General features: G+C 44.3%; 1 protein-coding gene across 5 annotated transcripts in view; it reads left to right on the forward strand.

Annotated features, from left to right (window-relative positions):
• The window catches only part of CXXC1 (CXXC finger protein 1), a 33,088-nt gene that overhangs the window by 13,711 nt on the left and 5,713 nt on the right, over window positions 1–13,664 (forward strand). For 2 of the 5 annotated variants that reach the window (XM_044431264.1, XM_044431268.1), the window contains exons 5-11: window positions 1,102–1,260; window positions 1,426–1,452; window positions 2,627–2,776; window positions 5,530–5,637; window positions 10,119–10,303; window positions 11,403–11,610; window positions 13,285–13,395. In XM_044431264.1, the coding sequence (XP_044287199.1) occupies window positions 1,102–1,260; window positions 1,426–1,452; window positions 2,627–2,776; window positions 5,530–5,637; window positions 10,119–10,303; window positions 11,403–11,610; window positions 13,285–13,395 (948 nt within the window). The remainder of the gene's footprint in view (window positions 1–1,101; window positions 1,261–1,425; window positions 1,453–2,626; window positions 2,777–5,529; window positions 5,638–10,118; window positions 10,304–11,402; window positions 11,611–13,284; window positions 13,396–13,664) is intronic. The other 3 variants (XM_044431265.1, XM_044431266.1, XM_044431267.1) reach the window with 3 other exon arrangements.

Consider the following 13,664-nt stretch of genomic DNA (forward strand, 5'->3'; position numbering starts at 1 on the left):
AATATTTAACTCTGCACGTAGGTCATTTATTTGTTGAGTCACCTCTGTATATTTGTTCCTTAGAAGGGCGTTTTCATCTAGCAGATTCCGGTCCCCTGGTGAAACCTGGGCTGCGGGATCCATTGTTGCGATGCTCCAAAAAGAGAAAGAGAAAAAGAGAGAGAAAATCTTTGCCTGGCTGTGTGAGATTCAACGCTCCTGTTTGTGCTGGAGCACGCAGAAAGGAGGGGGCAAGCTGTCGTGAGGTCGTAACTCATGTCTCCAATTAACTCACACAGCAGCCAGCCATAAAACTAAAGACTTTTATTGCTACTTTCTACAAGATTTACAATGCAACAGATAATCTCTAGGGGGGAACTCCTAGCAACACAGTTGCCCCCTCCTTTCTGAAGTATCTGAGAAGCCCTCATTGGATTAGATTTTCCTGTCACGTCTTTCCGCTCGTGGGTGGGACAAACCTCTGTCCTATCTTCTCAATTGGTCGAGCCACAATTGATCTAGACGCCTTAAACTCCTCCTAAATTGGGCGTCTGCCAGATTCACTGTAATGTCTTCTTGTTCTCCTGAACTCTGCCAAGCAGCTTCAGAGTCAGGAGGCGTGCGGGGGGGCGGGGGCAACTTGTTCAATCACCTCAGAGACAGGATGAGGAGAAGCTACTCATTCAGGAGCCTCACAGTCGGGCTGTGGGGAGGCAATTTACTCAGAGGCCAAAGAGTCAGGGTGTGAGGGGGCTACTTGCTCAGCAGTCCCAGAGTCAGGCTGCAGGGGGCCCTTTTGGGCACTGGGCCCCAAGTATAAGTCCCCTTGTTCTAATGCCTGATTCTCATTGTGAACGTTTGACTCTTTCTCGCGAGTCGACGTCTCTGTCGAGCCGTCAGGCACGACACTGTGCTACAAGCAAGATGGTTGCTCTTTCCTTTTCCTTTTGAAACCAGAACCACCACCACAAATTCCATCACCAGTATTAATGTGTGACCATGCTTTACTTATCCCTGCTCTTGTAAGACACTGAATAGTTGCTGGGGCAGGGGCATTCAAACAAGCACAGTGGAGACCACATCTCAAGTTTTCATGCCTCACACCACTTTCCTTGCCTGCAGCAGATCAAGCGTTCGGCACGCATGTGCGGTGAATGCGAGGCTTGCCGGCGCACGGAGGATTGCGGGCAGTGCGATTTCTGCCGTGATATGAAGAAGTTCGGGGGCCCCAACAAGATCCGTCAGAAGTGCCGTCTGCGGCAATGCCAGGTCCGGGCTCGGGTGAGTGTTCTGGTGGGCGCTTGCTGCCCAGAGATCATTGCATGTTTTCTCTGCGGGGCACTTTCTTGGCTGCTCTACTCCAGAGTGGCAGCCACCTCAAATTGAAGCTGTTGATTTGTGTGTAGCTCACACGTGATTTTTTTTTTCCCATTCTTTTCTTCCTAGGAGTCCTATAAATATTTTCCAGCTTCGGTAAGTTTCCTTTTTCCCTCCAGTTTTTTTTCTTTTTTCTTTTTAATTTAAAACTCAGGATTGAAAATAGATGAGTGTTAAGTTGGGACTCCTGGGATTTTTTTTCCCTAGCTAGTGGGAGCAGGAGGAGGCCTGGTCTATACTTGCAGCAGAATGAGGTTGGGAAAGTTCCAGACCACTTGAATAGTCAGTGCTGCTTCAGATGGCAGATGGGGAGTGCTGCAGTGGCATGTTAAAAAAATAATTCAAAGAAAGCTGGCATATCATAGCCACCTCACAAAATGACTGGGGTGTGGTGGACTTGCCCATTCATAAAAAGCTACTATACTGGGTGTGTCTAGTCACAAAATATTCATTTCTCAGAAGGAAACCAGTGAAGCTAATAGACAAATAAGTTGCTCTAAGTAGAAGGCAAAGATTGGTGGCTGAGGCTCAAAACACAAAGCCATTCTATTGGATCACAGTATTGATTGATTGATTTTGTATTGATTGATTGATTGATTGATTGAAAGCTTTTGTATGCCGTCCTATTATACAAGATCTCAGGACGGCTCCAGTAAAGATGATGCTGGAGGGAGGCACTTTGCTTTGCATCAAACCATCCTCCCAATTAAAAAAAGAAAATAACAACAATAACAATAATAATAGGGAGCTGGCAGGTGTCAAGAGATTCTTTTGTGTGAAATGCTCCCATCCGTGTTAGCACCTCATTCTCCATCTTGTTCTGCTGCATGTTTAGGCCCAGCCTGATATTTAATGGGTTGGCATGGAGAAGTATGGGCACCTGAGAGCCCAGTTTAGATACATTTTTAGCTGCAGATTTTTTTCTGGGCCATTTGGCCCTGCTTCTTTAAACTTGACTCAGCTTTTTCTCCTAAGCTCTCAATTTTTGGAAAATAAGTGGGTGTTGGGATTTTCTTTTCTTTTTGCGCTTTGCTGCTTGCCATTCAGTGAGCCCCATTTTCTGTTTTCACCATTGCTGTGCACAGGAAGAGAGGGGTGTGTTTGTGCTGTTTTCATTGCCTTGTGCTTATGAAGCCAGAGGGATGGCTTCTTTAATGCTTTCCTCTCTCTCTCTTTCTCTCTCTCTCTTTTTCTCTTTCTTGCTCCTTTCTCTTTCTCTCTCTCACTGCTTCCCCCCCCCCCACACCCCTTTTCCCTAAATGCTCAATAGATGTTACGGGGGCGGGAGGATGATCTGCAGCTGCTAAAGGAACAGCTAGAATCGGCTGCCACACCTGAGCCTCTGTCGGATGATGATCTGCACATAGATCCCGATTTGTATCAGGAGCTTTGTTCAGGGGCCTTCGATGATCAGAACCTGGTGAGACCCTGTGGTGGATCCATTCCCTTTGGATTCCTCAGTCATGTTGGCAGGGGAACACTTGGGTAGGCAAACCCTGTCAGAGGACAGTGTGTATTCTGGGGTCCATTCCCTCCTACCTTCCCACATAATTCCCAGTTCTGTACCTTGACGTTACTCAGATCAAGTACAGAAGAGAAATAACACTCAACCCTTTGGCTGAATATGCCATATAATTGACCAAGTTTGCACATAATGACTACCCCATGCACTTTAAATCATTGGTAGTCAAGACAGTATCACAGCAAACTAGGCAACCAGCTACCACTTGCCATTTTCACTTTGCTAAATGATCTGCCAACACCCTGTTCCTGGGTGTTCTGTGGCACTCTGAGTTGTTCAGGGAGAAACAATCCAGAGTTTTAAACCAATAGCAAGCCATAGGTTAAAACCCCAGGCTGCTGTTCAGATATTGCAGAGCATGACCCAGTTCCTGGCTTGTTTTTAGAAGTGGAAACAAAGCGGAAGTGGTGAGTGGTTGGAAGGCAACATGCTTGCTCACTCCCTTGACTCAACTGCTCATGGTTTATACAACTCATGGGTAGCTGTTCATGGAATTTACATAGTCCCCAGCTTTTAGAGCTCCCTGCTTGCCCACTTTCAGCTGTCTGTTCAACCCTGAATCTCGAGATTATCCGCAGGCCTTCTTTTCTGTCTTGGCCCGTTTTCTTTCTTCACTTCTGTCTCTTTCCCTTAGCTTTCTAAGCTCTCAAGTGTTCTCTTCTGTCAAATCTTTGCTTTTTGTCTGGCTGTCTCTGTCACTTCTTCTCACTCAAGTTCTTTGTCCTCAGCCTCTTTGCTTGCCTAGCACCCCTTGCTTAACAGCACAAGGGTCGTCTTCTACACCTTTCACTTTTCTCATATAAACCATGCTGGGGTGTGTCTAGTGATGTGGGGTGGAAAAGGTTTTCACATTTCTATTTTGCATTAGAAAAAATACATCTAATCATAAACAATGTAAACTATTAAACAGTGGATGGATGCCAATGGCAAATATAATGTTGGGTAAGCTTGGTAGGTTCAAAGTCATAGATGAGTTGTTTATGTTTTGTCGCTGATGCTTCCCACCACTAAATAGTATGTTTGTGAAGGTTCAGTGATGTCACTGCTGCTCAACCAGTGGCAAGGCAGAAGTGTGTAGATAGGCATGTAACAATGGTATTTTAGCCTGTCTAAAAAGAATTGCATGTATCTCATGAATATAACCTGGTTTCCAAGGCCTAATTGAAACAAAATTGTAGAGGCTTTCTGAAAAGATTAGAGTGGGATCATTTAATGGTAGATGAAGTAGGAAATTTAGTACTGGTGGCATTGAAGTCCAATTTCTTGGTGATTAGAGGCTCTGCCAGATTTGCTTCTGGTTTCTTCCACTTGTCCCCACTTGTACAAAAGACCCTTAAACACCTGTGAAGCACATTTTTGTTGGGTCACAAGTGTGTGTTTCATGGAGTAAAAGTGTGTCCAATTCATGAAGTAAGCCCAATACAGATGCTGCATCCTTGTTGTGTGGGGCATTGCTCCAAAAAGCTAGGGTTTTCTGGTGGCCTCCATAGGTGGGGCTTTACTAAATTTTGCTCTAAATTTGAGACTGTGTGATGTGGTTAGTTCAGAGCATAACGGACAGCAGCTGATTAACTGGCTGGACCAGATCTGTTGCCAATCCCAGGAGGAAAAGATGGGTGTGACTAGTCATGTGGGGGCAGTAGGGGGCAATAAGTACTGCTGTACTTTGCCTTTCAGGGTGTGGGTGGGAATACATTTTGTAAGTTTACTGGTAACAATGTATGGATGCCAACTGCAAGTGCAATATCAGGCAACTTTGACACTTCAAGAGTTATAGATGCACAGTTCTTTGGATTGCTGAGATGTATTACTGTTTCAACAGATTTCAGAACCTTTTCATTTTAGATATAAACAGTGTAAGGGAAGACTTGCTACTGGGTTTGATCTGTTCCTCATATGAGTGGAAATCATTCCTGCTGAAGGGTTCCCCTGTTCTTCCTCCTCTGTTTGTAACTCCTCATGTGTGCTTGAAATCTGCTGGGGTGGCGGGGAGGCTGTGGGTCTCCCACAGAGAAGAGGGAGAAATTGGTCCTGCTGATGCAAGGTTACAAGTAGCTCCAACCCCACTGCCTTTACATGTTTATAAATATTCTGATAAGCATTTTAACATAACATTTAAATCATAAGCTTTAATTTTTTTGCCTCAACTATTTTGGGTCAAATAATTGTGGTGTATTGGGACAAAAAATTAGCATGGAGTACTTTTTGAAAACTTTGTTTACTACGTAACAAGTGAAATAAGCATGCTAAATGAGATTGCACTAGGGCATCAGTTCATTTTTTAATTGCAAACTGAAAACTTTCGGATGCAAATGACTCATTGCAAATGAGTGTGGCTGAATAGTGTTGGTGACAATGGGCTCTAATGACAGGCCATGTTATAGGGCCTGCGGCATATAGCCTTGTCCTTGCCACACTCTTAACTCCCTTGTCAAAGTGATGCTCCCACAAAACTAGATACGGTCCAGGGCTGTGAATGTTTAGAATGCATGCAGTTTTTCCTTGGGTGAACTAAAAGCAAACCTTGCTTTTTCTTTGCAAGCAGTGCTGTTTGACTGTTCTTAAAGGACTTACCTCCAAAGTGGCAGTAATGTAGCACAAGGTTTCTGTATACAGAAGGCTTGCTTGATTCCTCTTTTTTCTCTTCTTAGCCATGGCTCAGCGACACAGATGATGCACCCTTCCTTGATCCCATGTTGCGGAAACGGGCTGTGAAGGTGAAGCATGTCAAGCGCAGGGAGAAGAAATCTGAGAAAAAGGTACAGTCCCAAAATGGCAACTTGCCTAGATCATGGGCGGGAAAGTATTTCAGTGACTGTGCTGTGATGCTGACTGAGTTTTAGTGGTTTTCAGTTGTCCTGAAGCTGCAGCACTTTCTAGGGGATGCAAGTGTGACCAAAACCAAACACTGTTGCAAAACCTGTCCAAGCCTGCTTCTGTGGGAAAGTAGGACATAAGCTGTACCCTGTGAGAGCAGGTCTAGCTGAGTATTTCTTCTTCAGCTGCAACCAGTCAAATGCTTCTGGACATCTAGAACAAACCAAATCACCAGCACCACCAACAACACAAACAATGCTTGTCAAATCTTTGTCTTATTCTTGGGGAATATCTGTGTAGATAAACATAATCACTGTCATGGTCATCCTGGCAGAGGATTCAGCTCAGAAGGAAGAGAGGGCGAGCCAACACAGTAGTCCCTAGTCAAGTTGATGCTGTAGCTGACAGTCTTCCATTTGAATGGGCCTCCTGGGCCATTTCTGAACTTCCTCAAATGCTGGAGGCAGAACTGGAGGGAATTAGCCCCTCACAAAGCAGGAGGATCAAGTGCAAGCAACAGAAGTCCAAACTGAAGCATGGGACCTCCCTTTATAGCTGTTGTGTATGCATAAGGTACTCAGTGCCTGTTCTCATAGGGATGAAGATTCTGAGGAAGACAAGGAGATTGTTTGTCAAACAGTCCACCCTCAAGATAAGTTTCAGGCTCTTGAGATCAGACAGGAGTTGCCACAGGAGGAGATAGTACAAGGACACTGGAACCACCACCGCAGTTCTCCCATGGGAGAGTTGAAGGGCTGCTGCCTCCAAGGCGGGATGTAGAAATGGAGGCAACCTCAGAGGAACCTGAGCCAGGGCACAGTGTTGAGGTACGACCCACAGTGCACAATGCTGAAATGACCCCCTCCACTAACGATGCGCCTGCAATCTTTAATCCTCTGGCTTGGTGCCAAAGTCAGTGTGAAGCCCAATTGGACTCACAGAGGGAAGGGCGTAGGTGTGTGTGCTTTTGTGGTGCTCCTCCTTCTGGGTTTACACACAGAAGGGTTCAGAAGGGAAGCTTTGGCTAATGAACAGTAAATAGGATTCAACTTTTGTACTTGGAAGATGCTCAGAAGCTTGCACCACAATAAACAGAATCAAGCTGTCTTTCACTTGTTACTGGAGGGAAACAAGCAGCTGACCTGTAAATTAGCCCAGAGGATCTGGCACTCTGTTGCATTTCAACACATTGTGTGCCTTGATCTTTAGGACTGGACAGATTCCTCAACCCTTGGCTATTCTTTTAGACCACTCTCTTGGAAACTCCTGCTTGATCTGGATGCTTGGCATGATGAATCCTACAACCTAACCTCTGGATTAGAGTGGTTTCAGCCTTTGAAAATACTATAGCCTAGATTTGGCACTTGCTGACTCACAGAAACATAGAAAGAGAGTGAATCAGAAGGGGTCTCCCAGGCCATCTCCTGCACACAGGATCAGGAAAATCACAATGGAAAGTATATGTGGTACAAGCATAGGAAAATGCCTTAAATTGAGTTGGACCATTAGTCCATATAGTTCAGTACTGATGACTCTGACTCTCAGCAGTCCTTCAGTGTTTTATACAGGGTTCTGTCTTATTTCCTGCTATCAGATGCTTTTTACTGGAGATTTCAGGAGAGATTACAGTATCCAGAAATTTGAAGCCATCATGGAAGGAGGGGACAGCTTTTTAATTTGTGTGTGGGGAAATGATAGACATTTTTATGGATGCTTTAAATGTATGCAGTATTCATTTACCATCTCTAAATTTAATGTTTTCACAACATAAAATGCATGATTTATGGCTTATCTAACATATAAACTTGTGTTATTTGGTATCTCTTGAAATTTTCAGGAGAATTTTATTTATTATATTTCAGTACTTTTGTGCTGCCTTTAGGGTAAAAAGCCTTCCCAAGGCTTCGTACATCAAATAATCCTATGTCTGTTTATTCAGAAGAACTATGTTCAGTGTTGCTTACTCCCAGGAAAATACACATCAGGTTGCAATCTCAAAAGCCCAAATGTCTGCTTTTGTGCAAGCAAAGTTGTGATTCTGTCTAATACATGAGAGAGTTACCAGTGGCTGAACTTATACTAAACACTTGTATCTTAGTTTTTGCTGTCTGAGTTATAGGGGAAAAATAAGAGCTGAGAATAGAAAGCTCACATCTGGTGGTAAACAAAAGGTGTATTATTTAGACTGGGGTGGGAAACTCTTAGTTTTACCAAAGGACCACACACATGGTAGGAAGGGATGTCATATGCTACCTCAGCTACCACCATACTCTCTCTCACATATACAAGATTCTCTTCACACACACACACAAACACACACTCACACTGAGGGAGAGGGAGAGACAGAGACGGATGGACATAATCACACAGAGACAGATCTATGTCACAAGCGTAGGAACCTGCCTGAAACCATTGGTACTTATGGCCCAGTATTCCCTATACAGGCTTCTAACAGCTCTTTGACATGAAGAGGTCTTCCCCATAAATGGCTCCCTGATCATATAACTCGAGATGCGAGAGATTGAAGCTGGGACCTACTGTGTGCAGAAATGTCCTCTGGCACCAAGTTATGGTTCTTCCCATATTGTTACCATACATGATCTGCTCTATAGTCCATGGTGATCTATAACAATATATGAACAGCAAGAATTGTTGCATGATGACAGAATACCAGGCACATAGACACACTTATTGGAGGTCATCCTAATAGACTATAGAATGATGTGTGCTGAAGCACTGGCGTGCCAGCAGATTTCTTCAGTGAGTCTCTTATGAAGATGTTGTGGGATGTAAGAAGTAAAAACACAAGGAGTGGAAATACACAGGTGCCTGGATAAAGACAATGATTTAGTCAGCAATGTTTAAACAGAACAGTATGGATAATTATGTTTTCCTTCACAAGGAATCTGCAATCCTATGAAATTGTTTCACTTCTCTGTATGCAATAATAGCTGAGCGGACACACAGTGGACTTAAAAAAGGATAATGCTAATAATAATATTCCTTTAATAGCTGAACAGAAACTGTTGGCTAGAACTACAAAGATTTGGGGGAGTGCTGTGTGTTGACTAGCCAGACTGTTCAAACTATTTTTGTGCATTTGGACTTTATTCTCAAGAGACTGATCAGTTTGGATTACAAGCTGCAATGCTTCCTTATAATCCAGTAATACAGCTCAGGGGGGATCAGAGCAAGACCAGTTATGTGCTATCGCATTGTCTGGAGAGAGTTAAAACTGCAGGAATGCCTGCTCATTCAAGCAGCTTTGTACTGAGTTCTTGTGAAGCTGTGTGCTATTTCTGTGCTGGGATCCTGCTGAGTGGGCTAAATAACACCTGGAACTTTTACAAGACCTCATTTCAGGAGGCATAAATTTAAAATTAAAGGTCTGATTAATAATGGATATTGTAAGACAATTCTCCTAACTTTTAGCAGCCTTAGAATTCCAGCTTTAATTATGAAAAAGAAGGTTCAATATGTCTAGAAAGGGGTAGTCCCTTTTTGGCATTTTAAAGATAAGGCCATTACACCTCTACTTGTTTCTCAAAGGCCAAATATGAATCAAGTTTTTTCAGCTAAAGCTAATATTTTCTGTAGTGTTAAAGCAGGCAGCATCCAGTGTGATTAACCACCTGTCCTATCTAAAGGAGGCATGCAGACTATACAAGAAAGAACTAAGAGAAAAAAACAAACTGTTGTGACACTGAGCAAGGAAACCCATGAGGCTTGTGCTTCAAAATCATTAGACTGGCTTGTGTCAGAAGAAGCAACACTGTGAAGCTCTTTCACAAAGCTCCCTAACAAGCAACAATGCTAAGCTGCAGTCCAGGGTGATTCAAATGCAACAGTGTGATCAACCAAATATGCTGGAAACACTTGCTGTCCAATTACCCCATTCACAAGCTGTCTATCTGTATGCATAGCTTAAAAGATGGCTACCAGTGTTGGGGACTCAAGCAACTCACTCCCAAGTCTGACTCAAGTCGCATTAGCAACTTGACTCAGACTCGACTCAAGATTTCTACATTTTTTAGGACCAAGTTGCTCCAGAGCTTACTGTATGGCAGGATATCCTGGAAGGCAGCCATGAACACAGCAGAGGTGGTGGGGGAAGGGAATTTCATGGGGGTGGGAGTCAATGGGAAGGAAGGAAGAGGGTGGGTGGGAGCAGTGGGAGGTGGTTTGTGATAGGGACAGGGAGACAGGGGTTGCCTCTTGAGACTTGAGACTTGACTTGGACTTGAAAGTAAAGACTCAAGGCTTGACTTGAGGCTTGGAGTAAAGGACTTGAACACACTGCAGGCACGATGGCCTGCATTTGAGAAACCTCTGCCATAGCGGATGCTTCTTCTCACTGTGGCAAGGATGCCATAGAAGGAATGTACTGTATCTAACTGCGCCTTTGGTGGGTTTTGGCCTGCAGAAGGAAGAGAAATACAAGCGGCACAAGCAGAAGCAAAAGCACCGTGACAGATCCAAGCATGCTGAACGGGTGGATGCCAAAGACCCTTCCTCACTGCACCAGTGCCTTGGCCCTGGTTGCATCCAGGCTGCTCGGCTTAACTCAAAGTACTGCTCCGATGAATGTGGAATGAAGCTGGCGGCAAAGTAAGATCTGGACCTCTCCCCTACTTCTTATTCCTTTTCCTTTTGGCTTTGTCTGCTCATCTTCTAGTATGGGGGATGAGGGCCCATGGAGCCACCGGGAGAGTGGTGGAGAGGAGGCAGGTTTGGATCTGTGGAATACACACAATGGATTTGGGTGTCTACCTTCAAGTGCACAAAAGCAATGATGATGATGTAGCTGAAAGGGTGTTTTTGAAGATGGACTCCACCATGCAGTAGTGGGCAATATAAATTCCCTGACTGCCCAAACCAGGAAGCAAGTGAATTGGTCTAACTTAGGGGAATGTGAAACTCCTTTGTGTTGCTCTTATAATTTGAAAATTATCTTCTCCCAGCTTATTTATAGTCTTTCTGTAGCCCAGTGCAAGAGGAGGCTGTTTTGCACATTGCATTTAGAGCCCTCTTTTTCTTCTAGATCTGATTCTTCTTCGATTTGTAAAAATGGGTTACAGATTGTTCACATAATGCCTTAAAGCACGGGTGTGCAGCTTGTGGACTTCTAGGGAATTTGGCTGACAAGGCCCAAGAGTCCCAATTAGCACAACTAATGGACAGGGATTAGTTGACTTCATTTCATTTGTTATATTTTTGCCCAATAGCTAAAGCACTCTGGGCAGTTCTATGAAGATCAAAATCTTAAAAATACTATAAGACTAATCAAAAACAATCAACAGTAATTCCAGGACTCATTAAAAATTTTATCATATACTGTTAAATGTCAGGGGGTAGAGGAAAGTCTTATCCTAGTGCCAGGTGGGCATCATTTGGGAGGGCTTTCCATAATTGGGAAGCCACCACTGAGAAGGCCTTTTCCTTGTTGTCTTGCTCCATCAGAGAAGGCACTTTGCAGAGGCCTTCAGATGAAGAATGTAGGAAAGGTGCTTCATTAGGATTGTTGATGAAAACATCTGGGGGGGCACATGATGCTTTAGGACAGGGGTGGGCATCAGCCACTGCAATATCTTGTGGCAAATGAATTCCATAGGTTGGCATTGTACTGTTTGTATGTGATGCTGCCTGTTTTCTGGTGTTTCCCTTTGTACCAATAGCAAATTGCCTGTTTCTCCTCTCTCTTCCCCAGCCGTATCTATGAGATCCTCCCTCAGCGCATCCAGCAGTGGCAACAAAGCCCATGTGTGGCAGAAGAGCATGGCAAGAAGCTGCTGGAACGAATACGGCGGGAGCAGCAGCAGGCCCGGCTCAAACTACAGGAAATGGAGCGCAAATTCCATGAGTTGGAAGCTATCATTGTCCGGGCCAAGCAGCAAGCCATCAAGGAAGATGAAGAGGTACCTGGAAGAAGGGGGGAGATGGGGTTTGCCACCAGGATTCCTGCATTCTTAAGTAGATTAGCACCAGGGGGTGGGGGGTTGTAACCTCTCATATAGACATGTTTTTCCTTTGTGCATCTGGATATTAATTCCTAGCTCTTTAAGATGCATTCCCAGGTTATGTATATTGGATTTGTCGTCATAATCTTCTTATGAGAGTGTAGTGCCTCTGACAATTGATTGTCTGAACGGCATTATGGCAGGGGTGCCAAACTTTGTTCCGCCTGTGGACCATATTCTATTTCATGGCTGCATTCTGGGGGAGGGAGGGGGGCAAAATCCCAAAACTTGCATGCATTCTGTAGCTTGAAGCTCTTCCTGTCAGTAAATTAGCCTTAGGAGAAACATTTCAACCTTTTGGAGTAGAGAAAAACTGCACAATGGTTGGGAAAGGGGATGTTGTCCTTTGGGAAACCCCAAGGGAGCCAGATTTGGCCTCCCTTGACCAGAGGTTCTACACTCCTGCTTTATAAGAACTTGATCCTGTGGAGCAAAAGTGCCTTCTGATGATGGTGAAGGCATGCTGGGATTTTTATTGAGAAGGGTATGGTGTCAATCCCTGTAATAAGCTATAAGACACAATAAAGAAGCTATTTCTGCTAGCCTGTCTTGCTAAATTCGCTTATTTAGGCTAGTGGATTTGCAGATCCCATTGGTGCAAAAGTTCATATGAGCAGTTATGCCACACATGCAGATAAAGATAGAAAGTGATGATAATTGCTTTGTTGGACCAGAGGTTGCTTTGGAACTGTGCTTCAGGGCACCCACACCCCTTTATTTATTAAGCAAGCATTTGGGAGTGCCCAGAATTCTATCCAAAAATCCATATTTGTGTAATACCTTTTATTAGGCCAACCAAAACAATCCACAAAAATGTGCAAGCTTTCAAGATCTCTTCATCAGGCAAGATGTTACAAAAAGCAGCTTGCAGGTGTGTGTGTGTGGGGGGGGGTTGGGGTATGTTTCCTGGAACATTTAATCTCAGCAGTTGTCATTCTGCGCAGTGTGCAATATTGCTTCTGTGTGTGCATGTGTGTGGAGTTGACTGAGTTTCATAAACCTTGCTACTTCCCCAGGAGTGGTGAGAAAAGTAGGCTGTGGGATTGAATTGCCACCTTAGGCTAGAATAGGAAGGAGGAAAGGGAAGCTTACAAAACTCTTAAGTCCCAAGTTGGTTTGGAACTAGGATTGCTTGACAGCCTGGGAAACGTGATTGGACTCAAACACGGACCAGTAAAGCCTATGACCTACCAAGCAAAATGTAGTTTGCAAGTCCAGTATAAGGGCCTATTGAAAGCTTAAAAACATCCTCATTTAGCTGCTTGCCTGACAAACTGCAAAAATTGGTCTGTGTGGGGTGTTGTTTGCAAGCTCTTGGCAGGACTTGTTGGGTTGTGTTTGGCTTGGTGGATTAATGTTGTTCAGGCATGGCCTACTCTAGCCTACCCCAGCCTGGTGCCATTTAGACATTTGGTCTTCAAAGTCTGCCAGGCCTAGCCATCATGGCCACTGTTCAGGGATCCTGGGAGTTGTAGTCCAAAGCATCTGTTGGGAGGGACTACCTTAGTTTCATGGTGGTTTGGCCTGAGATACTAGATACTAATTTTGACTTCTGTTTGCCTCTTTTCCCAGACCAGTGAAGGAGACAGTGATGACACGGATTTGCAGATATTCTGCGTTTCCTGCGGTCATCCCATCAATCCCAAGGTTGCTCTGCGTCACATGGAGCGGTGCTATGCCAAGGTATGTTGTCTTCTTCTCTATCTTGGCTCACTATGATGTTGGATTTCAAGAGCCCCTGAGTTTAAATTTGTGTTCCAGGGTTATCTTGAGCGAGCCACTTCTTTTCAGCCTCTCTTCCTTCTGTAAAGTGGGAGCATTTGTAGTTGTACCTCAAAAACTGTTGTGAGAGTGGATAAAAAGGGTGGTGCCAAGGTGCTGGGAGACTCAGCACCCTCAATGGGTTGCCACCCCCAGGGATTCTACTTTCTCACTTGCACTGTCTCCATCTG

This window comes from Varanus komodoensis, unplaced genomic scaffold (assembly GCF_004798865.1).
Source record: "Varanus komodoensis strain SLA01 unplaced genomic scaffold, ASM479886v1 scaffold22, whole genome shotgun sequence".
In the NCBI taxonomy this organism is placed as follows: Eukaryota; Metazoa; Chordata; class Lepidosauria; order Squamata; family Varanidae; genus Varanus; species Varanus komodoensis.